Source organism: Odocoileus virginianus, chromosome 7 (genome assembly GCF_023699985.2).
Source record: "Odocoileus virginianus isolate 20LAN1187 ecotype Illinois chromosome 7, Ovbor_1.2, whole genome shotgun sequence".
Lineage (NCBI taxonomy): Eukaryota > Metazoa > Chordata > Mammalia > Artiodactyla > Cervidae > Odocoileus > Odocoileus virginianus.
The window spans coordinates 32,523,022-32,547,261 of NC_069680.1; the positions used below are offsets into that span (position 1 = coordinate 32,523,022).

General features: G+C 60.4%; 1 protein-coding gene across 41 annotated transcripts in view; it reads left to right on the plus strand.

Moving 5' to 3' along the window:
* JAKMIP3 (Janus kinase and microtubule interacting protein 3) overlaps positions 1 to 24,240 on the plus strand; it is a 91,137-nt gene that overhangs the window by 61,989 nt on the left and 4,908 nt on the right. For 16 of the 41 annotated variants that reach the window (XM_070470455.1, XM_070470451.1, XM_070470450.1 and 13 more), the window contains 11 exons: positions 183 to 245; positions 494 to 592; positions 1,034 to 1,132; positions 1,820 to 1,879; positions 4,979 to 5,044; positions 6,000 to 6,068; positions 6,150 to 6,227; positions 10,145 to 10,348; positions 11,714 to 11,779; positions 13,506 to 13,547; positions 14,138 to 15,052. In XM_070470455.1, the coding sequence (XP_070326556.1) occupies positions 183 to 245; positions 494 to 592; positions 1,034 to 1,132; positions 1,820 to 1,879; positions 4,979 to 5,044; positions 6,000 to 6,068; positions 6,150 to 6,227; positions 10,145 to 10,348; positions 11,714 to 11,779; positions 13,506 to 13,547; positions 14,138 to 14,278 (987 nt within the window). In that variant the 3' untranslated portion in view covers positions 14,279 to 15,052. Of the gene's footprint in view, positions 1 to 182; positions 246 to 493; positions 593 to 1,033; positions 1,133 to 1,819; positions 1,880 to 4,978; positions 5,045 to 5,999; positions 6,069 to 6,149; positions 6,228 to 10,144; positions 10,349 to 11,713; positions 11,789 to 13,474; positions 13,548 to 13,819; positions 13,941 to 14,137; positions 15,053 to 24,240 lie in introns of those variants that run through there. The other 25 variants (XM_070470470.1, XM_070470472.1, XM_070470477.1 and 22 more) reach the window with 9 other exon arrangements.

Sequence of the window (24,240 nt, forward strand, 5' to 3'; positions counted from 1 at the left end):
CCTCCAAGAATACAGATGAACCTGGGTTTTCATCAGCCACGGGACAGGCGCTCCACTCTTGGTTACTTCGGAAGCTGGATGTTGAGTGCTTTCACCACGTCCTCTGTCCTGCTGAACCGTGATGTAAATCACAGCTGTATCCTTCACTGCATTTATTTCTCGGCTTCAATTTCCTTTTCAAGGATATGAAGTGGATTGAAGAGAAGCAAGCACTGTTTCGGAGAAATCAGGAGCTGGTGGAAAAGGTACACCCCCCCCATCCCATCTGTCTGAGAGGCGGGCTGCTTCCCTGGAAAGGCAGGAATCCCCACATGCCCACCCGCTGCCCAGGGCTGGGGACCCACCCAGTCTCTGCCGGAAGGCCCTCTGTGGACTAACCCTGGAGGGAGGGCTCTGGACGGGGCCCTGGGCCAGGCAGCTGTCCCTGAAACGCCAGCAGCTGTCAAGGAAGCCGGGTTGGCCTCCAGGGTGCCTCCTGTTCTTTGTTTTACAGATTAAACAAATGGAGACCGAAGAGGCTCGGCTAAAACACGACGTCCAGGATGCCAAGGACCAGAACGAGCTGCTGGAGTTCCGGATCCTGGAGCTGGAGGTGTGGGGCGTGGGGGGCCAAGGATGGGGTGGGGGGGCAGGGGCGGGCGGGTGTGGCAGAGAGCTGTCCCGAGCCACTGCCACCCAGGCTGTGAGTCCCGCCGTGTCACTTGGAGGAAAACAAAAAACAGCAGCAGCATCCACACACAGCCCCAGCCCCTCGGGGCACCGGACAGCGGGGCTTCCCAGGCGGGAGCCAGTCCCGGGGCCATCTGGGCTCGGAGCTCCCCTGTCGCTCCCGTCAGCGTCCACTCAGGCTGGCCCCTGGGCAGGTCCGAAGGGTGTGACCAGTGCTGCGGCAGCCAGGGTCTCATTTTCACAAAGACCACGTTGATTGTGTTCAGTGGACTTCGTATTCTCACGGTGTCCCCGGGGGGCCCCGCACTGCCCTCCCAGGAGGGAGGGGACACCCGTGTGCCTAGCCTTCTGCTGTCTGTCTTAGGAGAGGGAGAGAAAGTCGCCGGCCATCACCTTCCACCACACCCCCTTCGTGGACGGGAAGAGTCCCCTGCAGGCATACTGTGAGGCAGAAGGCGTCACGGTAATGCCCTGGCCCCGCCCTCCCGCCTGCCTTGGCCCCCTTTACTTCCATGCCCCCCACGCCCCCCCACGCCCCCCACGTCCCCCACGCCCCCCCACGCCCCCCACGTCCCCCACGCCCCCACGCCCCCCACGTCCCCCACTCCCCCACGCCCCCCACATCCCCCACGCCCCCACGCCGCCACGCCCCCACACGTCCCCCACTCCCCCACGCCCCCCACATCCCCCACGCCCCCACACGCCCCCCACTCCCCCACTCCCCCACGCCGCCACGCCCCCCCACGTCCCCCACGCCCCCACACGCCCCCCACGTCTCCCACGCCCCCACGTCCCCCACGCCCCCCCACGCCCCCCACTCCCCCACGCCGCCACGCCCCCACACGTCCCCCACGCCCCCCACGTTCCCCACGCCCCCACACGCCCCCCACGTCTCCCACGTCCCCCACGCCCCCACGCCCCCCCACGCCCCCCCACGCCCCCCACGTTCCCCACGCCCCCACACGCCCCCCACGTCCCCCACACGCCCCCCACTCCCCCACGCCGCCACGCCCCCACACGCCCCCCACGCCCCCCACTCCCCCACGCCGCCACGCCCCCACACGTCCCCCACACCCCCCAGGTTCCCCACGCCCCCCCCCCCCGCCCCGCCCCAGCGCCTGGCCCAGCACGGCTGTCTCTCTGCTTCTAGGACATCCTGGTCTCGGAGCTGATGAAGAAGCTGGACCTGCTGGGGGACAACGCCGTAAGTGTAGGTCGCTCTCCTGACTCGTGCATGCCTCCCCGCGCGCCGCCCTGCACGGCCCAGGGCCCCTGTGAGTCCCGCGGTGCCCGGCCCCTGCCCCGCGCGCTCCCGCCTCCGGAGCTGCTCACCAGCCCTCTGGCGTTCACGAGAAATCCCGTTCTTTCTCACAGTGTTCCCGATTCCTCCAGCAGCGATGCTTCTGGCCCTGTGTTCTCAGTTTCTGAACCCCTCCCAGTCTTGAAGTTCTTCCGCATCCTTGGTGGGGCTGGGGGCTGGGGCTCCTTGGGCTCTCTTCAGTTCAGTTCAGTCACTCAGTCCTGTCCGACTTAGACTGCTGGAACTCAGGGCTTCCCACCTAGTTTTGGCAGAGGGGCAGAGCCTATGAATGAATAATCTCCGAATTTCACTTAGGGCAGAGTCCCGATCTCTACAGTGAATTCCCCAAATGAATGGGAATTGCTGAATGAGTGCACCCCTCCGTCCACCCTCCGTCCACCCTCCGCCCATCGTCTGTCCTCCGCCACCCTTCCGTCTGTTCCCTGTTCACCCCCAACGCCCCCTCCTGTACTTGTTAAGCCCCTGCCGGATGGTGGGGGGACCGACTGTGCTGGCAGAGGGCCCCGCCCACACCCCAGACTGTCCCTCATGAGTGCTCAGCCTCCTGTGAAGCGCCCTGGGCTCCACATCTGCTCACTGTTCTCAAGAGAGAGCAAAGCACTAGGATCGGTGCACTGCACGGGAGAGGTGGAGGAAAAAACGCACGCGCGCGCGCACACTCTCACACTCACGCGTGTATACCAGAACCCAGGCGCTTCTGCACACCCTCAGGCCCCGTTCTCCCAGCAGCTTCCGAGCGTCCAGGGCCCTGCGCTGACCGGAAGCCCTCCTCCCTGCCCCCCACCCCGCCCTTTAGATGGGAAGCAGGAAGAGGGGAGGGTGGGGTGGCTCCCACAGGGAGGCGCTCCTGGCCGAACCTGCCGCGCCCCCACCCCGGGTCGGACCCCTCGCTCCACCTCGGCTGCGGGCAGCGGAGGCAGTGGTCCACAGCAGGATGGCCGTCGTCACCGTGGGCTCCAGGCTCAGCCTGAGTACCAGCCCTGCCCAGGGCTCCGGGGCCTTTCAGTTCACAGCTGGACAGACTGAGGCCCCAGAGGGCACCACCCAGGAGCTCAGAGCTGCTGTGTTGGCCCGCGAGGATGAGCCCAGGCCTGCCCAGTCCCCCAGCCCTGCAGCTGCCCCCCTGGAGCGCCAGGGGCACGTGCCCTGGAGCCATCATGTGGCCTCAGAGACGGGGACAGAGGATTCACTGCCAGTTTTATGCAGTGACCCTTGGTGGTTCCTAAAGGGCCATGGGGCATCCCCAGGTCTGACATTGTGCATGTGGACACACTTCAGGCAGGGGCAGGGACAGCCTGCCTCTGTCACCGTCTCGGCCAGGGCACTGGGAGGCTGTGGCCACCGTTCTCCGGGCCACTCCTCCTGATGAGGCTGCGGCCTGCCGCTGGCCACGGGGCACCTGAGCACCTCGGTCTCCTTAGGAGTCGGGGCCTGTGGCGTGGAGCAGAGAGGCGGGCGGGGGCACCACAGACCTGTCCCCCCTGCTGGGCTCCCCACTGCTGCCCGGCAGACGGGTCACCCGGGGGAGGCGGAGAGGGCCCAGGTCGCAGCCACCTCTGGGGGAGCAGGAGGGGCCCAGCCAGGCTGCTCACCCCGTGCACAGCGCCAGCCCTTCAGGCTGGTCTGACCACATGCTGGTAGCTTCCCTCAGTCTCCCTGCAGCCCCCCGCCCAGTCCCACCCCTCAGACCTGGCCCTGCCCTGGGCGGGAGGGGACTGCCTGGCTAGCCTCCCTGGAGCCACAGGGATGGGATGCCCAACTCCAGCACCATGGCATGTCAGGGTGCAGCATGCCCAAGCACAGAGCCTGCCTCTGTGCCCAGCAGCTGGCCACCAGCCCCCACCCGTGCTGACTGCTGCCAGGGCAGGGGGCTGGCAAGAGACCCCATGCTGCAGAGGGAGAGAGGTAGGAGGGCTTTCGGGGCAGATGGCCTTGAATCAGGCAGGTTCTGGGGTGTGGGGGCCGCCCTCAACTCCGTGACCCCGGCAGACTCCTCGCCACTTGCCTCTGCTCTCCATGACCGCCCGGCGGCCCCCGGCTGGGCCCAGCCCTGGGGACAGCCCAGCTCGTCCCCTCCAGCCCCTGGTGTTCATGCAGGTGGGACACCCTCTGAGGAGGCCCGCCGGCCCGAGGCCAGGGTCGCCCTGCCCAGAAGGACCACCCCGGTGGGCCCATTGGGATGAGGCATGAATAAAACACGCAGGGAGAAGGCAAAGCAGCAGAGATGTTTGATCTTTGCTTCACATTTGTAAGCAGTGCTTTAATAATTCAGGCCACATGTGAGGAGAGCTGGCTTTGAGTAAGAATCCGGACAGAGTACGGAAGCCTGGCTGCTCTTTCCACCACCCACCGTCCCATCCTGCAGGCGTGGTCGCCTGCAGTGAGAGGGCCAGAGGGGCAAGCCAGAGGCTCAGTGGGAGTCAGCAAGGCCAAGAGCGAAGGGGGTTAGAGCCTCCCAGGAGGGCCTGTTCGTGACAGTGACATTTAGCTGTGACCCCAGCTCCCCCATGCCCACTGAACACTGGTCACCCACCCCTTCTGAGCACCCATCACCCATCCCACCCAGCCCCATCACTCACCCCCACCAAGTACCCGTCACTCACCCCCCCCACTGAGCACCCATCGCCCACCCCCACCAAACCCTATCACTCAACCACCCAGTGCCCGTCACCCACCCCCACCCACCCCTTCCGAATGCCCGTCACCCACCCCCCACCCCCACCCAGCGCCCATCACCCACCCCACCAAACCCTATCACTCATCCACCCAGTGCCCGTCACCCCCCCAACCTAGCGCCCATCATCCTGCCCCCCCAGCCCCATCACTCACCCCCCACCCAGCCCCTCACTCACTCCCCAGCTGAGCACCCAACACCCACCCCCAACAAACCCTGTCACATCCCCCGCCCCACCCAGCGCCCATCACCCAAACCCACCACCCCAGAAGGCACTCCCTCTGATCATACGAGAATTCTGCTCTTGAATGCAGAATCTGACCAACGAGGAGCAAGTGGTTGTCATACAAGCCAGGACAGTCCTGACCTTGGCCGAGAAGGTAACAGTGGACGCGCTTGGGGGAGGGCTGGGTCCCTCTCTGGCTCAGTTCAGAGGAGATGCTCTCCTTGGGAGGGGGGGCCCCCAGGGGCTAGGATGGGAGCTGGCACTGGGGGGGCGGGGTCCACTAAACCTGGCTGCTCGGGAGGCCTGGGCACACACAGGGGTCAGACAGCACCCACCATGCATGTCTCCCCAAGGCCAGCTCTGCCCCGATTTCCCCAGAGGCCAGAGTCATGGTGGGTCTGTTAGAGAAATTCAGAGAGTGAGCCCACGCTGGTCACACCAGGCGCAGGCCCTACCCAGGCAGGCCTGAGTCCACGTGGCTCCTGAGACACATGCAGGCCGCAGAACACCCTCCCCGTTTCTGCCCAAACCCGCACAGCCGGGCGTTCCAGCGGTCGTGCTGCGCTCACCTGGGTTGCCTCTGCTTGCCCTGCCAGGACCCTGTTCTGGGGGCCACCCACCCGGCTCCCCGCCCTCCAGTTTCTCTGCTCCCAGGACCACCTGCCTGCTCCTGGTTGCCCACCCCCGCCCCACCTGTAGCCAGAACCCGCTGGTAGGCCTGCGGTGAGCGCCCCCGTCCCACAGGCCTCCAGCAGGGCGTGGAAGGCTGTCCCTGTAAGTAGGAGTTCAGAGGCCAGCTCCTGGGAGCACAGGCCGCTTGACACCCCTCCTCTCCCGGGGGTGTGGGAGGGCAGGCTCCCTGGATGCCAGGCAGGGCTGTGGGATGGGCCCAGGCCTGGCCTGCATGCTGAGCACACGGAGCCCATGATGCCCTCCCAGCCCTGATTCCCGCAGGGGCTAAGCCCTCCCTCCCTGAAGAAGAGCAGAAAGGACAGAGGCGCCCCGCCCCCACCCCCCAGGCCATCTCCCCAGAGCTGGGGAGGTGGGCTCTGCTGACCGAGTGGTGACCTGGGGGCTCACGGTCGCTGGGACCCTCTGTCTGTACCCAGTGGCTGCAGCAGATCGAGGAGACGGAGTTGGCCCTGCAGCGGAAGATGGTGGACCTGGAAAGTGAGAAGGTGGGTGCACGCCTGGGCCCGCAGCCCCGTGCCACCACGTCCGACACGCGAGGCCCAGACGCGGGTCCCCTTGTGTTCCAGGAGCTGTTCAGTAAGCAGAAGGGCTACCTGGATGAGGAGCTAGACTACCGGAAGCAGTGCTTGGACCAGGCTCATAAGGTGAGTGCAGCATGGCCCGTGGAACGCCCGGCCGTGCGGGTTTGGGCAGAAACGGGGAAGGTGTTCCGCGGCCAGCATGTGTCTCAGGGGCTACATGGACTCAGGCCTGCCTGGGAAGGGCCTGCGCCCGGTATGACCGGCTTGAGGTCACCCTCTGAATTTCTCTTGCTGGAGACCCCTCGCCCAGCGAGTTCCGAGGGCGCCTTACTGCCCCTTTGGCCAGCCTTGGCCCCAGGAGTACAGGCAAATGAGCAGAGGTCAAGTGGGTATTTGAATTGAGCTGTGAAAACAGGATTTATTGAAACGATGCATTTATGAATGGAAGGAACATAGCTGAGTGTCTGTCCGTCCTCTCTCCCTGCCCACTGGCATGGCGAGCTGCTCACCTGCCCTTTGCACGCCTGCCTGCTCTGCAGGAGACCTGTCCCCAGACGAACCCGAGAGGAGGCCCCGTGTGGGGTCGACCCCGAGAGCCGGGCCTCTTCTCCACCGCGTCAGTGAGCCCTCACTGAAGTGAGCTGGAGGACGTGGGAAGAAACTTCATGCACCTCAGGCAGCCTTGCTGTTTCAGGGCGGCCCCCAAATCAACGCCACACTTAGCTCCTCAGACTGGGCTCAACAGGGGTGCTTCCTGCAGGAGCAGGGCCCGCGCTCCCTCTGCAGCCGTGAGCGCACCTGTGGGTCAGAGTCACGGGCAGGACGGTCCTTCCTGGCGGTGTGGGCCTCTGTGCCCTGCCTGCAGAGTGCGCTGTGAGTGGGTGCTGTCACGTGGCCCACGGCGGTGGCTGGAGGAGCAGAAAGCGTCGCCCTGGGACGGCGGGTGGGGGCTCCATCACACAGCCCCGAGGGACGCCGTGGGGCCGCGGAGACGCTCGGTCCTCCCTCGTGGGATGACTGTCGGGGCTGCTCCCCGTGTGCCATCGTCTGGGGCCCCCTCTCTGCAGTGTTGGCAGGAAGGCTGCACAATGTGCTGTCCACCCTGGTTTTCTCTTTCTTTTCTCTTGTGGCCTCACTGGGTCCCCCTTGAGGCACACGGGCTCCCCATGTTGCTGCGGGAAGGCTTCTCTCATTGCCCCACAACATGTGGGGTCTCAGTTCCCCAACCAGGGGTCAAACCTGCATCCTCTGAATTGGAAGGCGGATGCTTACCCGCTGAACCACCAGGAAAGTCCCCAACCCTGATTTTCTTGACTCCGGAGTTAAGCCTGCACTTCCTGCTGGACAGTTAGCCATTTTATCTGCCGCTCACAGAACCCCGTGCAGGAGGGGGCACCTACTCACCTTGGGGTGTCTTGGCAGGGAGGCCTGCCAGCTTTCACAGCCCCCTGCTGTAAGCACTGGAGCCACAGCTGGGATTTCAGGGGGAAGGGCGATCCTCACTCTGGGGCAGGCCCTGGGCACAGAGCCGAGTTCTGGGCATCTGGGTGGCCGTGGCTCAAGCTGCTGCATCGCGTGAGCAAGGTCAGACCATCTCTGCCCACAGGCTGGGGGTGAAGTCACTGTGATGTGAAAGCTAAGCCCCACACTCAGCTGCCTTTGTTTGAAACCGGAGCTTATCTTAAACGCACTGAGCTCTTTCGCTCTAAGAAGTGGCAGCTGATGTGTGGTGCGAGCTGGCTGTGACAGCTGACCGGGGACAGTCGATTTTGTGGCTGTCAAGAACAATAACATGAACAAAGGGCTCTTTCCCCCCGTTTCCTAAAATGTCTACTCAGCCAAAAGGACGTCCAGTAGTCATTTTGCCTGAAGAGAAAACATTCATTTGTGAGGAATGTTGACCTGAAAAATAGTCACAGCCTAAAAATTAACAGTTATGTTTTATTCAGTGGAAACTTTTAGGACTTAAGCCCAGGAGGCACCTTCTCAAGTGACCCTGAGAGAACAGCTCAGAGGAGGCAAGTGAAAGTCACTCAGTCGTGTCCGCCTCTTTGCAACCGCATAGACTGTACAGTCCATGGAATTCTCCAGGCCAGAATATTGGAGTGGGTAGCCTTTCCCTTCTCCATGCGACCTTCCCAACCCAGGGATCAGACCCAGGTCTCCCGCATTGCAGGCAGATTCAGTTTTGCAACAAAGGGCAGGTAGTCTGAACATCAAAAGATTATTGTGAAGTAAAGAAGACAAGATGACCCAAGTTAAGGAATTTAGTGCCTCCCTGTGTATGGGAAGATGCGAGAGTCTGGGCTCACTGCAGCCGTTCCTTTCACGCGCACCTCAGCTGTCCCGGGCCGGGCCGGTGTCCTGCGCTTTTCCCTTCCTGAGCTTCCCTGGGGCTCACCGTGGGGAGCGGCTGCAGGCTGATGGCTGCTAGACGGCAGGCATTCTTTCCTTCCTGCGTCTTCTCAGGGCTCACCGGCACACGCTGGAGGACTGCAGTCACTGAAGACTGTGACATCCTTACTTACTGATATGACAAGAAATATTCTGTTTCTCGGGAGGGTACATGTTTGATGGGAAGAATGTGGTTATTTCAAGATTGTATCTGTGAAATTTCTTGAGGAACAAGCTTTGAAAGTGCTCCAGGCCGAACTGCTGGGTCCTCAGCCATTTATGACCAGGTCTGTGTTTTGGTGCCTGCTGGCAGTACGGGAGATTGAGCAAGCTCTGGGAGACGGTGAAGGACAGGGAGGCCTGGCGTGTGGCAGTCCATGGCGTCGCAGAGTCGGACACGACCTACTGACTGAACGGGGAGCAGCAGCCTAGCAGGCTCTCTATGATGAGCCCCCGGGGGCGCAAGGGCTGGGCTGAGCCCCCCGTGTCTGAACCCTGCTCTCCCCCAGCAGGCCCGGTGCAGCTGGTCCAGCCCAGGGGTCTCTGCAGCCCACCTCAGCATCCTCACCATGAGCCAGGGCTGACAAGGGTGCCTGCTGCCTGGAAGGGGGGCCTGGAGGGCTTCGTGCAGTGAAGCCTAGGGCAGTGCAGCACACCCAGGCATTGCGGGCGGGGCGCCGTTAGCCGTGCCATGGACAGAGGAGAGGAAGCTGTGAGGCAGGCAGAGGCTGGGCACGCGGGGCATGAGGTGAAGGTGAGGCCTTGTGTGCAGGCAGCAGGGAGGAGGACAGACAGACAGACAGACAGAAGGGAGGGGACGTGGGGCAGGCGTGTGCACCGTAGTCTGGAGGCCCAAAGCCTGACCCCAAGGCGCTGGCTGGGCCATGCTCCTGTCAGAGGACTCAGGGGAGGCCCGCCTGCCTATTCCAGCTCCTAGGGCCTCAGTTGTTCTGGGCTTGTGGCCACGCCACCCCAGTCTCTGCCTCTGTCGTCACCTGGCTTCCCCTCATCATCAATGACTGTCACCAATCCCCTCTTCTTCTGAGGTCATGAGTCAGTGGATCGAGGCCCCTAACCCAGTCTGATCTTAGGTGTGCTGGCTGACATCTATGGAGACCTTATTTCCAAATGACCCATGTTCACAGATTCCAGGGGTTAGGACTTGACGCTTCTTTGGGGGCAGGAGTCATCCCCACAGGCGGTGCTGGGGCCACAGAGCTGACAGCCTGGCCCCTCTGCATCACTGCAGACAAACCCGTGGGGACCGTCCTTCCTCCTTTTAGCTACTCAGAAGCCCAGGGTTTGGTGAAGTTGTGAGCAAAGGAAGAAGCCTTTGTGGTCTTTTCTCAAGGGATGCCTGCCCAGTCCATGGCCCGTTTGGCCGACCTCCTACTGCAGCTTTGAATTCTGCTGAGCCCGACGTCCTTAATGTTTCATTGCACCTTAAACATCGCAGGAAGGGATGCTCTTGACATAAGTACTCCTGGACTGGCTCCACCCTCCAGAAATCATTTAACTGGTCCAGGAGGCAGCAGTCCCCTCTTTGGGCTGGTCCGGAGGTGTCCTGGCTCCCAGGCGGGGTACCTCGGCCCCAGGCAGTCCTCAGGGAAGAAGGCGGGGCCTGACGTGTCCGCTTCCATCCCCAGCACATCCTGGAGCTGGAAGCCATGCTGTACGATGCCCTACAGCAGGAGGCCGGGGCCAAAGTAGCCGAGCTGCTGTCGGAGGAGGAGCGTGAGAAGCTCGGGGTGGCGGTGGAGCAGTGGAAGCGCCAGGTCATGAGCGAGCTGCGCGAGCGGGACGCCCAGATCCTGCGGGAGCGCATGGAGCTTTTGCAACTGGCGCAGCAGGTGCGGGAGGGGCGTGGCGTTGCGAGGGCGGCGTGGTGCCACAGGGGCGGGGCCTACAGGAGGGGCGTGGCGCCGCGGGGCGGGGCCTATGGGAGGGGCCTATGGGAGGGGCGGGGCGCCACGGGGCCTGGGTTGCCGGGCTGGGGGAGGCCTTCTCATGGCCTCGCCTTCTGATGGCCATTACTCCAAGGACCATACCTTCCTGGCCAGGACTTTCCACTGGCCGAGCCTTCCCAGGTGCCCATGCGCCCAGTGGCCCTCCTCTCCACTAGCCTTGCCCACGGGGGGCCATCCTCCCAGACTGCCTGTCCCTCCAGACCAGCCTGTTGGGCTGTCCTGCCCAGGCCTCTGGGTGGTACATACCCCTTCCGGGACCCCGATACCAGTCTCTTCCCTGGCTCCTCCCTCAATGGTAAGATCCAGAGAAGGTGTTGTCTGGGGGACAGTGAGCAGTTCCTGGACCTGGGACTTGGGAACCTTCTTCTGACTTTCAGGCACTTGGGGCCCTTGGGCCAGTCTGGCCAGTCCGTTTTTCTGGCCAGTTAATTTCTAAGGGGGGATGAGGGATGCTGGCAGACTAGCAGCCTTCGTGTGTAAGACTTGCCTCCAGTCCCCTGTGTGTGTGGTGTGGCCTGGAAGGAGCCTCGTGGCTGTGTTCCGTGTTCAGATAAACTAGTGAACTCAGGTGTCCTGTGAGTGTCAGGGCTGACGTCTCACCAGAGGACTGTTTGCTACCAGGACCCTTGCTGTCAGATCCAAAGTGGTCAGTGTGAGGACCCCTCACTCCCATCAGATGGGCAGTGTCAGAGTCTAGGTGCATCCAGGGTCTAGGCCAGGCATCCAGGTCAGGCATGGATATACATGTCCATCTGACTGACTGTGCACCACAATGAAGACTAGGCTTTCCAACTGTGGGGTCAGCCTCGACAGCAAAGTCCTCCCCGTGACAGGCTCTGTGACCCTTCAGTCTGCTCCTTGGACTGCTGTGGCGACGTCTGGGAAGGACCATGAATCGGGCCCTTACCGTTTGCTTGGGCTCTAGCATTGTGATTTGTGATCTGAAGGTGCAGGAGGTGGGAATGTGGCTGGGGAAGGGGTGGGGGGGGTACCTGCTGTTTTGTTGGCGCTAAGAGCAGACTCAGAAAGGCTGTGTCAGAGAAACTGAGGCAGGCACGTTTCAGCCGAGGCCCCAGAAGTCGGTGGGGAGGGCAGCCCAAGGCCCCACCTGCTCCCCGAGGCCGGTGTGACAGCTGCTCTGTGGGATTTGCCTGCCGAGTGCATGGGTGAAGATCCTGAGGGATCTTTTCCCACTTGGTTTCCCAAATATTCTGGTTATTGAGGATTTTCCTCCTTTAAACATTGCAGAGAATTAAAGAATTAGAAGAAAGAATAGAAGCCCAGAAGAGACAAATAAAGGAACTGGAGGAAAAGGTAAGGAAGGTCAGTGTGAACTTCGGGGCTGACACACAGAGGCGGGCGGTAGCTCCTGGCGTCACGCAGCACTGGTCTGAGGCTGGGGTGCTGTCGGGCAGAAAGAGGCTCCGAACCAGGGGCTGGAGCACGGGGTCTGGGAACACCCTGTCCTTGATGACCCAGCCACGCCACCCCCGGGACCGTGCTTCTCACGGCCTCCGTGTCCCAGCTGCGGAGGTGCCTGTGGCCCAGCGACCGGGGCCCTTTCGTGCGAGCGCTTTGCTGTGGCTGCTGAGCTGGGAAGCCGTGGGTGCTGGGGTACAGCTGGTTTGGGGCCATGTGGCTCGGGGTCAGGGAGGACCGCCAGCCCTTCCCCCAACCCCGGGCTCTGAGTCCAGGACAGAGTGCCCATCCAGGGTGGATGGAATGCCTGTGGGGACAAGCCTGGCTCTTTCCTGGGGGTTTCTCTGAGTTCTAGGACAGTTGGATGTTTTATTTTATTTTTAATTTAAATTTTCTGTGTGTGTGACTTAGGATGTTTCAATGGCTTCTCGTGGGCTTTCCTGGTTCAGCAGTAGAGAACCTGCCTGCAATGCAGGAGACGTGGGTTCAATCCCTAGGTTGGGGAGATCCCTTGGAGAAGGAACTGGCAACCCACTCCATATTCAGGCCTGGGAAACCCTGGGCACAGAGGAGCCTGGTGGGCGGCCCCTCCGCACGCAGCCCCTGGAGCCGGTTCCCCGCCCCCGCCCTGCCCACCCTCCTATGGACCAAACCAGCCCCTTCCGTGGGCACTCTGCCGCCATCTGCCGGACAGTCTTGGTGGGAACTTGCAAATCCGAGCCCGTGACGCCCCTGGAGCCCTGTGGGTGGGGCACGACTTGCCAGGCAGAGAGGAACCTGGGAGAGGAGGCGTGCCTGCCCCCTGGGTGGGTGCCTAGAGGCACCGGGCTCGCGGGGGCTGGGCGCTGGGGAGGGGAGGGGAGGGGAGGGCAGTGCACAGCCTGGAGGCGGTGCAGTCCCTGCCTCCTTTTGCATCTTAAAGTGAGAGCATTTGTTTGTATTAAATGCTCGAATTTTTTAAATTGGGTGTTTACTCTTTTAATCTAGCTGAAGAGTCTCCGCTTTTCCAAGCAGCTGTACTGCGGCCAGATTTTCTCTTGTGTCTAAATTGGCCGGGCCCCGCCCCCAACCAAAAAGGAGGGTTTCTGAGTGTGAAATCTATTCAGCATGCTGGCTGTGCTTTATCACTTACAGTGGGACTGAAACCAAAATATTGTCCCGGAGTGCTGGTGTTTGCCTGGCACTTGGCACGTCTTTCCATCCGTAAGACTTCCATCATCATTATAGCCAGTTAGCACCCTCACCATCACCCGGCGACAGGTCCAGATGGGCCGGTCCCCACTCCCCCCAACCCAGAGGCAAGGTGACCGGCAGAGGCTCCCTCCTTACTGTCCTCTGGACGGTGTGGGGCCCCAGGGCACAGCCCCCAGGGACAGACAGCGTGGTCACTTCAGACCCAGGCATCCTCACGGCCCCTGGCAGCTCAGCCCTTAACCCACTGGACACGGCGCGCCAGGACCTGCTCCTGACCCCCGGCCAGCTGTTCTGCATTGCTCTGTCTGTGGTCACACGTTCGTTCTTGCCAGAAACTCTACAAACTCTCTTTTCTTTCTTTCCTTCCATGTCTCCGCCCTCCCCTTTCCTTTTCAGTTTCTATTTTTGTTCTTATTTTTCTCCTTAGCTTTCATTCTGTGGTCATAGCTCGCCTGGGCACTCTGGCGTGGTGAGTATTTTGTCCACGTCCTGGGGACCAGCAGGGCCTCCTCTTTCCATAAGCAGGAGGGGCTTCCTGGAGGCGACACCCAGAGCCCACACAGGTCCTAGAGGGGAGGGTCTGCCATCATCAGAGGGGAAGGGGTGCTCGCCTTCCTGGAGAAAGTCCCCGAGGGGCCTCCTGGGGGAGAGATGTGTGCACACGCTCCCAGTTCTCTGCTCCAGGCACTTCGGCAGGAGGCAGCGCTGGGGTTTGGTGACTTTTGTCCTTTGTGTATCAAGTATGATCTGGGGTGACACTGGAGATTCGGCCAGGACCCCCGCCTTCCTGACAAGCTGGGCTCACTCAGGACGTCACAGTCATCCTAGGCTGTGACATCGTGCCTGCGACTTTCAGCCCGAGGTGCATGGGAAAGCTTGACCACTGCCTCCTTCCCAAACAAGACCTCGTCATCCTGTCTCTGTCTGTGGGCGCTGCCCCCCGCCAGAGGGCCTTTCCTCTGGAGCAGAGCCATCCTTCCCCACGCCCTTGCCCCTCCAGCCCCTTCCCGCTCGCCCTGCCACCCCCCTGACCGATATCCTGCATCTCTTTCCCTCCAGCCCCCCTTTCCTCCAACTTTACGGGAGAGCGGCGGGTGCCCGGGCAGCAGAGCGAGGCGCCCCATCTCGTCCCTGAAGACTCGGGGGAAGCTGGCATCTGCAGACCCCCTGCCGTCGAGGAGGAGGGAGAGGGGCCTCTGAGCGCCTCCGCGGGGACTGTCCACTTTGATGAGCCAGAATGAGAACTCATTCTCCGACTGGGCTTCTCTGGAGAGACCTGGTCTTGGCTGCGGACCCCAGGTCCTTGCTGGGGACACAGCCCCCCAGCCCCAGTTACGGGGCCTTGCGGGGCCCCCGCGGGCAGGTGCAGCCCCCGCCCCCCCTGGTTCCCTCAGTAACCACAACGTGAGTCAGAGCAGAGGGCGGACTCCCAGAAACAACGCAGGTGGCCGGCAGCACGCCGCGGCAGGGCTGTTGCCACGATGGGGACCTTCGTCCAGGGCACCCGGGCGGCTCATGGAGCATCTCCAGTGTGGTTCCCTGGGTCGCCAGGCCAGCTGTGAAGACGCTGCAACTCGCCCACTGGGGTCCTGGGCACTTGCCGACTGACGCATGCGGCCACCCTGCTGTGTTAGACGCTGTCGCTAGTGGGAACAGAACTGTGGATGCCACGGTGCCACTAGCCTCCCGCCCTGAGTCCCGCCGAGGGACTGGCCAGAGCGAGGACTGAGAGCCGGTGGAGGGAGCTGGGATGAGAAGGGTGGGGTGGCTGGACAGGGCTGGGCCTCACTGGAGACAGGGGCCAGAGGCCGTCTCGAGCGGCGCAGACCCGGGCACCGCGGAGGCAGGCCCAGTGTGGCCGAAGCCGCCCGGCCCAGAGCTGCAGCCTTCACGCTTCAGGGGCAGTGCCTGGCAAGGACCACAGCGCCCATAGGTCTGCGGTTGAGAAGGGGGCTGACGCCCAGCTGGCAGCAGGTGAGGCTCAGCTGTCACCCCTGGGACGCCCACTCACCTCCTTCGGGTCTGCGGGATCCCACCTCCTGGGGTGGGGGCAGGTCGGCCCCTCTGAGGTGTGGGTTCAGTTTGCTGGGATGCTGGCCTGCAGCGGGAGCCCTGCTGTCTATTCGGGCGGGTGAGGGCCAGGTGGGCGCCGGGCGGTCCCAGAGGTGCTGACTGTATTGTGGGTGTCCTCTGCCCAGACGCAGGACACTCCCCAACATGGCCAGCCGAGGGGCCCGTGTGGGGTCACAGGGCACGTCCCTGAGCCACAGGGGCAGCCTCAGCACAGCTCCCAGCAGAAGAGGGCACCCGGCCCCTCCTGCCAACCCAGCCCCACCCTGCACCCCAGGCCTCTCGACCTGCCTGCCCACCCCATCTTGCTGGGCCCAGAAACTCCGAAACCTTTTCTTGTGGAGCAGCCCCTCTCTCTGGCCCTGACTTCCAGCTCAGCAGCCTCCCTGGGCCCCCAGGGCATCACCTCCCCCCAACCCCAGGGCGGGGTCAGACTCTGGATGGCCAGGCGCTCCTGGGGAGCTTTCCTCTCCACATGTTTCTGGGTGACGTGAGCGGCTCGGGGGGCAGTTCTGTATTCTGGGTCTGTAGGAATGATAAGGGGCTCCGTCTCCCCCACCCCGTCCCATCGCAGAGCCAGCTGAACCTCTGACAGTGGGGCTGCAGGGCCCCCCAAGACGCATCCCCCTGTAGAGAAGGGAGTCAGGCAGAGCAGAGGCCCGAGTGAGACCACCGCCCGCTCCTTAGAAGGGGCCTCAAGACACTCAGCTCTTTCACACGGTTCCTCTAAGGAAGCCCGTCTCTCGAAGCCACGTGCAGTCAGCCTGATGCGGGGCCTGGGCCCGGCCAGGGACGCACGGGCACAGCCTCCCGCTGGTCCCCCATCCTGGTCCACAGTGGGCCCTCCAACCTGAGCACCCCTTCAAGGCCCAGTCCCTGGAGCTCGGGGTCCCTGGATTTCAGGATTCCTGGAACTCGGGGTCCCTGGAGCTTGGGATTCCTGGAGCTCGGGGTCCCTGGATTTCAGGATTCTTGGAACTCGGGGTCCCTGGAGCTTGGGATTCCTGGAGCTCGGGGTCCCTGGATTTCAGGATTCCTGGAGCTCGGGGTCCCTGTAACTTGGGATTCCTAGAGCTTAGGGTCCCTGGATTTTGGGATTCTTGGAGCTCAGGATTCCTGTAGCTTGGGGTCCCTGTAACTTGGGATTCCTAGAGCTTGGGGTCCCTGGATTTTGGGATTCTTGGAGCTCAGGATTCTTGGAGCTTGGGGTCCCTGGATTTCAGGATTCCTGGAGCTCACGATTCTTGGAGTTCAGGGTCTCTGGAGCTCGGGATTCCTGGAGCGCAGGGTCCCTGGAACTTGGGATTCCTGGAACTTGGGGTCCCTGGATTTTGGGATTCTTGGAGCTCAGGGTCCCTGTATCTTGGGGTCCCTGGAGCTCAGGATTCCTGGATCTTGTGGCCCCTGGAGCTCAGAGTCACTTGAGGTATGCGGGCTGCGCCGTGTTGTGTGAAGGCAAGTGCTTGACGAGGACAACCCACTGTCACAGCCTGGCTTCAGAGGTCACCTGTAGCCTGTGAAGGACAGTGAACCCCGTACATGGCCGCGGCAATGCTGTGTCAAAAGGGATGGTGCAGAGTCCCTGGAAGGGCCCCGGAGCGGCAGGATTGCCTCTGCCCCTTTGAGATCTTCCCCACAGCTTCCCCCTAGAGAGCCAGCCCAGCTCTGCAGTCTGTCTTGCTGTGTGCGGGGCATGGGGTCCCGCCGGGGCTTGGAAGGCCAGTCGGTGCCCCAGAACCATGAGCAGGTCTCACCTGTGGAGGAGAGAAGGGCTGGGTATGGATGACTGGGTGCCTGAGGTGAGGGTCGGCTGTGGGAGCGCTGGGCAGGCATGACCTCCCTGGGGCCAGGCAGTCTCCAGGACCTGGGTGTTGATGGAGGCTCCCTTGGACGTCTGGAGAGAGACCTGGACAGGACTTGGACCAGCTCCTGCTCCCAGGATGCTCGTGTTGGGGTGGCCTTGGTAGGGGGCGGTGGGCATCACCATGCAGGGACAGAATTGGGCTGCATGTCTCACGCGGGGCTGTTGGGTGGTGGCACGCAGTGGGGACCAGGGTCTCATTCTCAATGACCCATGGACGAGCACATTTTCCCTCCACCCAGCACCGCCGTCCAGAGGCCAGGGGGAGAGGTCTGGGTCACCAGCCAAAGTAGGAGCATACTGTGTGAAGCAGTTGGCACCAAGCCGTCCTCACCCTGGGCAGAAGTAGTGAACGTTCAGTGAGAGGGGTCCCACGGCCCACGCTTGCCTTCACGGGGGCGGCAGGGGCGGCCACACTGCGACGATGATGCTTTGAATTTTCTCAGTCGAGGGGGGAGGAGACCGCTTTGTGGGTGCAGAGCTGGGGCTGTGAATCTGTGGCTGCGGACGCCCCCATCACGTTCTGTCTCACCAATCAGAGTGCTGACGCCTAAATCCAGGATGTTCTGTGTCGTCGCCCTTACCGGCCCTGACCGCTGACACAGAAGGGGCTGAGCAGACGGGGTGGTGGGGCGGCTGGGGCTTTCTTCACTGGAGACGTCGCTGGGAGGGGCTGCTTCCGTGCACATTTGGTGCAGTTCGTGCAACACAAGTTACTGGATTCCTAAGCAAGTGTCCTCTTTCTCCCATCAGCTTTTTAAAAAGTCTTCTACTTTAAAATAGTTTCAGACTTCAAAGGTGCACAGGTAGTATAAAGTTCCTGTAGCCCTTCCCCCAGCTCCCCCAGACGTCCCCATCTCACGTCGTCACAGCGCACTGTCCAAGCTCAGCTGGTCCACCTCTCTGTCCAGACAAGCGTTTTTTGCTCCAGGAGCCCCCACCATGTCGCGTCGTCTCCTGGTCTGTCCCAGTTTTCCTCATCACCTTTGACTCTGGCACTTCGGTAGGAGCCGGTTGGTTATTCTGTGGATTGCTCTCCAGTGTGACTTGTCTGACGTGCTCCTCTGGTGGGACTGAGGTTAGGTATTCTTGGCAACACTGCCCCGGGATGACGCGCCCTCTGAGTGTGTCTGTCAGGCTGCGCAGCGTCCGTACACCGTGTCCCTCCAAGTGGAACCTTGATCAAGGTTCTACCAGGTTCTCCACTGAAAAGGTGTCATGGGTAACTATAAGTAGTGTTGGAGAGAGACACTTTGAGACCAACAAATACGATGATCCTGCTTAAACATTCACCCGATTACTAAGCCGACATCAGTCTGTCCTGCCGTGGTGGTTCATGTGGCTTTCTACTCCCATGTTCCTTCTGTTTCGTTAGAATGTTTCTCTGGAGAAGGCCTGTCCCCTTCTCTCGTTTCTTCCTTTATGCAAGTCCATGCAGCAGTACGTGCTCATGGGTGTTTAGTTTGTCCTGTGGGTTATAATCCAGCACTGTCTTTAATTCTCGTCTTGCTTGGACCGTGGCAGGGTAAGCGCCTGAGCTTCCATCGTGTTGGTGTCTCTGACCCGTGAGCCCTGCTGTGCCTTGCGCCCCTTCTTACTTTCCATCCCTGCAGGATGCGCAAGCTTATCTTGTGTTTCCCCTGCCCCAAGCCTGAAACAACCGCTTCTCCGAGGAGCCTGGTTCCTTCTGTTGGGAGTGGTGTTGGGGAACCAGCCTCTCAGGGCTGGGAGTGCTCACAGCTCCTGGGGTGAAACAGCTGGCTGTTTCCAGGCCCTCTCAGGCAGAGCTTGGAAACACCTCTCTGCACGGATGCGGGAGTGGCCACGCCTCTTTGTTTGTTTCTGCTTGTCATCTATCTATGTACCATCTATTATCTATCGCTTAGCTATCATTTGTCATCTATTTATCTATCACTTATCATCTGTTGACTATCATCCATGCATCTGTCTATCACCTGTCTATAATCTATCGTTTGTCTATCATCTTTCTTCCCCTGTCCTCCATCTGGCATCTATTATCTGTCACCTGTCTTCTGTCATCTATCACCTATCTGTCATTTATTGTCTATCTTCGGTGCCTCCATCTGCCATCTCTGTGTCTATTATAAAACCACAAATTCACAATGATGCTTCCAACTCCAGGCCACCCACTCAAGACCCAGCCCTGCCCTCCCCCTCTCGCTACCTGCAACTCCGTTCCCTGGAGCTGTGGGTCTCACCGGTGGCTGCCCTGTATGAGTCCCTTCCACTCCACATTTTCTCCAGCACCTGGTCAGTCTTTAGTGGGGCAGGGGATTCATTCTAATGAGGGCAAAGTGGTTATTATTTTGCATTTAATTTTTGTTTATCTAATGACTAATGAGGGCTTCTCTGGTAGCTCAGTCGGTAAAGAATCTGCGTGCAGTGATCCTGGGTCAGGAAGATCCCTTGGAGAAGGAAATGGCAACTGGCTCCAGTATTCTTGCCTGGAGAATCCCATGGACAGAGGGGCCTGGTGGGCTACAGTCCATGGGGTCACAAAGAGTCAGACACAACTTAGCAACTAAACCAACACCACCGATGACTAATGATGTTGGGCATTTGTTGTGTGTTGATTTTCCTTCCGTGTATCTTCTTCAGTGAACTGACCATTGAAATCATTTGCCCATTTTTAACAATTCAATCTTTGCTTTCTTATTATTGAGTTTTAAGACTCCTTTTTACATTTTAGATATAGCCCCTTGGTCAGATACATAATGCAAAAGTATTTTCTTTTTTGTCTTTTTCTTCTTTTGAGAGTATCTTTTGAAGTGAAGTTCTTAGGTAAAAATCTGATTTGTCAACTTAAAACTAAATAGGTTGTGTGGTATTGGGCCTCGGAAAACCTTGCCTGATTCAAAGTCACCAGTATTTTCTCCAGTGTTTCCTGCTGGAATTGTGTGACTTTGTGTCTTAAATTTGTATTTATGACCCATTTTGAGTTTCTGTTTGCATTTGGTGCATGGTTTTGGTCGAAGCACATTTTTTGCAAGTGGTTGTCCATCTCTCGTCTCCTCCCACCCCGCCCCCTCCATAAGGAACTCTTCTTGTTTTTGAGTAAAATGCCTTCTGCTTGGCTGGACCAAGCCCACTCTGCAGTCAGCCCCATCCTGGATGGAGTGTCCTCCCCGACTCTGAGTCATCGATCTCGGGGAGGCAGGGGGTCACAGCTGCTATCTGCCGGCTCCTCCGCGCTCGCATGCCTGGTCCCCTCTGGGTCCCTGGGGATGGGGCTGGGGCTCCAGGCGCCTCATCTGCCCAGCTCAGGGTCTGGAAGCCTCAGATGTGAGGCTCAGCTGTCAGCAGGGCAGATTTACAGCTGTCGCGGAACAGGCACTGAATACCGATGAGCCCCGCTCCTGTGAGCCTGCTCACGCTGTGCTGAGACGCAGTGACCAGAAGTGATGGCTGTTGTCATTGTTGAAATTCAGGGAGGAGTCGGTCTTGCTCAGCAAACATCCACAGTTAGGCATTGCGCCCACACGTGAGAGGAAGCCTTCATTCAAGCCATGTCTGTAATAGTCTCCATCATGACCTGATGAAATTGTCTTCTTAATTTGTGTATGTTGTTTTATATTTAAGGGAAGAAGTATAAGCTGAGCTGTTTATGTACTTCCCAGAGGGTTCACCCAAGCGTGGACAGCAGCTCCCAGGCCGTTCGTGCTGGGGGCGGGGGGCTGAACTCGGGAACAGCCCGCGGGTGATGGAGCCCCCAGACCCGGCACAGAGGGGCCCTGTCTGGGTGGCTTCGTCAGCCTGGGCTCCAGCCCCAAGGCGGGGGTAGGGGTGGAGAAGGGAGCAGGCTCAGGGCTGTGGTCTGATGGCAGCTGACAAGCCCTGCACGGAGCGTGGCGGCCAAGGTGCCCAGAGGGCACCGCCATCCTGCGTGCTGACTCAGGCCTGCACGCGCACACACACACAGACACACACACCCCGCGGCCCTCCCACGGAGTGTTCTTCCTCTCTGCTCTTTGCTGCACACACTTGCATGCGTCCTGACCCTGGCTTTCTGCTGCCACTGGGCTCGGAGTGGGCCTGCTGGGTGTTTCTTATAACATCTCTGGCTTCGCTGACGTCTAACCTCTGACCCGGTCCCCTGCTTGCCTCTCCCTTCGGAGGTAACCGCCTTCCGACCCCTGGGGCTGCACCCGGTGCAGAGCTTCGTGGCAGACAGTACGTTTCTGAAGGGTGTCACTGTTGTTGCTTTTGAAGTCCTTGTGAGAGGCGTCATGCTTGTGGACACGCAGCACACTCCACTGCGTGGTGCTCAGACTCACCCATCCGCTGGCCCGCGTGTCTTCGTGTCCCGCTCCAGGACGCCCTCGTGGGACTCCACCGCCCCGGTGACGGGCATCTGGGTTTCGTCATTGTGAACATTCGCCTGAAGTTTGTTGATGTGCTGGTGCAGGAGTTTCGTCTGGGTGCCCACCTGTGGTCATTGGTGGTCGTCCAAACTATAAAGCCTTGATATCAGGGGATACTGACAAGCTCCTCCAGTTCCTGTTGGCTCTGGAGCAGTTGTTTTCCCTCTGTTTAGAATTTTGTTTACCTGACGGCCAGAGCTGTTCTCTCATGTTGCTGGGACCTTGCACGCGGGCTCAGGGAGAATGGGATCACTGCCTGGAAGCGACGGTCCCCTCCCCCGCTCTGCGCTCTGCTGCCTGATCTGTTCTGTCCGACGGCAGCTCATGGCCCGCGGCCAGCTGTCTAGCGCTTGTCACGTCGCCCTCTCGGTTGAAGCAGTGTGGGCCCCTTCAGAGCGTGAGCACGAGGCCATTATTAAGAGAGGCCGTTGTTGGAGCATTCGGCACCAGAGGAGAGCTTCTCGGTCTGCGGGAGCAGCTCCTGGTCACCCAGACGGAAAACAAAACAGGAACCGAGGGTTGTGTGTGTGCGGGTGGTTGTGTGTGTGTGGGTCTTTGTGTGAGGTTGTGTTTACAGGTCTGTGTGTGGCTGTGTTTGTGCGGGTCTGTGTGTGGTTGTGTGTGCAGGTCTGTGTGTGGTTGTGTGTGTGGATCTATGCATGTGGTTATGTGTGTGCGTCTGTGTGTGTGGTTGTGTGTGCGGGTCTGTGTGTGGTTGTGTGTGCGGGTCTGTGTGTGTGTTCTGTGTGTGCGGGTCTGTGTGTGTGGTTGTGTGTGCGGGTCTGTGTGTGTGTTCTGTGTGTGCGGGTCTGTGTGTGTGTTCTGTGTGTGTGGGTCTGTGTGTGTGTTCTGTGTGTGTGGGTCTGTGTGTGTGGTTGTGTGTGCGGGTCTGTGTGTGTGCTTCTGTGTGCGGGTCTGTGTGTGTGCTTCTGTGTGCGGGTCTGTGTGTGGTTGTGTGTGCGGGTCTGTGTGTGGTTGTGTGTGCAGGTCTGTGTGTGGTTGTGTGTGTGGGTCTGTGTGGCTGTGTGTGTGGGTCTGTGTGTGTGGTTGTGTGTGCAGGCCTGTGTGTGGTTGTATGTGCAGGTCTGTGTGTGTGGTTGTGTGTGCAGGTCTGTGTGTGTGGTTCTGTGTGCGGGTCTGTGTGTGGCTGTGTGTGTGTATCTGTGTGTGTGGTTGTGTGTGCAGGTCTGTGTGTGTGCTGGGCACGTGCATGGGGCAGCCGTTGCCGGGTCTTCTGCCCAATGGTCTGGGGATTAGAAACAGGAGGCCTGTCTCAGCCGTGCGGTCATTCCAGGCCTGCAGCGTGCCCTCCACAGGTCCTGGGATTCCAGGCCCACAGCGTGCCCTCCACAGGTCCTGGGACGTTTGCCTTTGGGACTGGCCAGGCTTGACCCTGTGGATTCAAGTGCTAATTTCATCCAGAAACACCCCCCTACACCCACGCCAAACACACAGGATGTTTGTCAAATGTCTGGGCATTGGCCTAGTCAAGTTGATGAGCCAGGCATGGTGTGAGCACGGATAGTCCTGGGCTGGAGTGGACTGCCCCGCCTGCAGTGGGCTCTTGCCTGTGGGACGCGGGGAGAAGGGCCTCGTCGATGGTCCCGGGGGTGCTGATAGAAGCCCCGTCCTCCTCTGATGGAAAGGCCCTGCAGAGAGCTGACTGGGCGGCAGGGTGGAAGCTCAGCTGGGTCTGGGCGAGACCAGCTGTTTCTTCATATTTCCCTCAAGTCCAAGCTTCAAGGAAGGAAGCCCTCGGCCCCAAACACGTTTTTTGTTGCTGTTGGTTTCTGTTGTGTTTGGAAATGCTAGGCTATGGTTTCCCAGAACAGTAGCGCTCGCGCGGAGAGTTTCTGGTTGTAACCCATCCCCCGCTGTCCCATGAGCTGATCGTACGCCTATTTGCGTGGCTTAGTTCTGAGCCCCTGGGACCTGGAGTGGGGGTGATGTTTGGGGGCAGAGAGCAAAGATCTGGGCTGCAGGGCCTCGCCCCTGCCACGCGCCTGTTGAGTTGGGCCCTGGGCCTCTGCCCGGCCCACTCCGTGTTCGGACCTGGGTTCACTTGCCCTGCGCGCATTTCTGGACAACATGAGGCCCCCCACCTGCAATTGGTTCCAACCCCAGGAAGGTTGGCCACCCTGCCAACAACTTCTTGTTTCCCGATAGTTGAGGAAGCGGCGGGAATCCCCAGCACAAACACAGACGGCGGGGCGGTGCCTCGGGCTCGCTTTTGACAGAAACCGGCGTGCTGTCTCCAGCCCGTGTGTCTGAGTGCACTTGCGTGTGCCGATGGGTGTTACTGATGAGCGTTCTGCGTCTGCAGCTCTGAGCAGGGTTCTGACATCTCTGTGCCCACGGGGCTGGGTGCCAGCATAGAGACAGCGCTGCTGCCAGCTGGGTCGTGTCCGGCCCGCACCCTCCTACCCCCTTGTCCTTCCTTCATCCATCTTGGTGACTGTGACATAAGCCCACTTAGTGACGCTGATTACCATTCTTCCTGAACGACCACTTCAATCCATATCACCCACCCTCCAGTGCAGCCCATTATAAAAATGACATCACAACCCCTCCCTCCAGAAGGAAGGGTGAGGCTGCGGTTCTGGGTGCCCACCCTGATCGAGACATCACTGCCCCGCTGGGCTGGGAGCAATGCATCCCGTGTCCCTCCTCCCCCACGATGTTCACCCTTGTCCGTGTGCAGGCGCTGCCCTATCCCCTCTCTGTGAAGCGCTGCACGCTGGGATGTACCTGGCTCGCTCACTGTGTGGACATACCTTTGGTGTGGACCTCAAGACACATGCAGACCGCCCTGGCCCCTAACACAGTCAAATAACTGACGACCCAGCAAG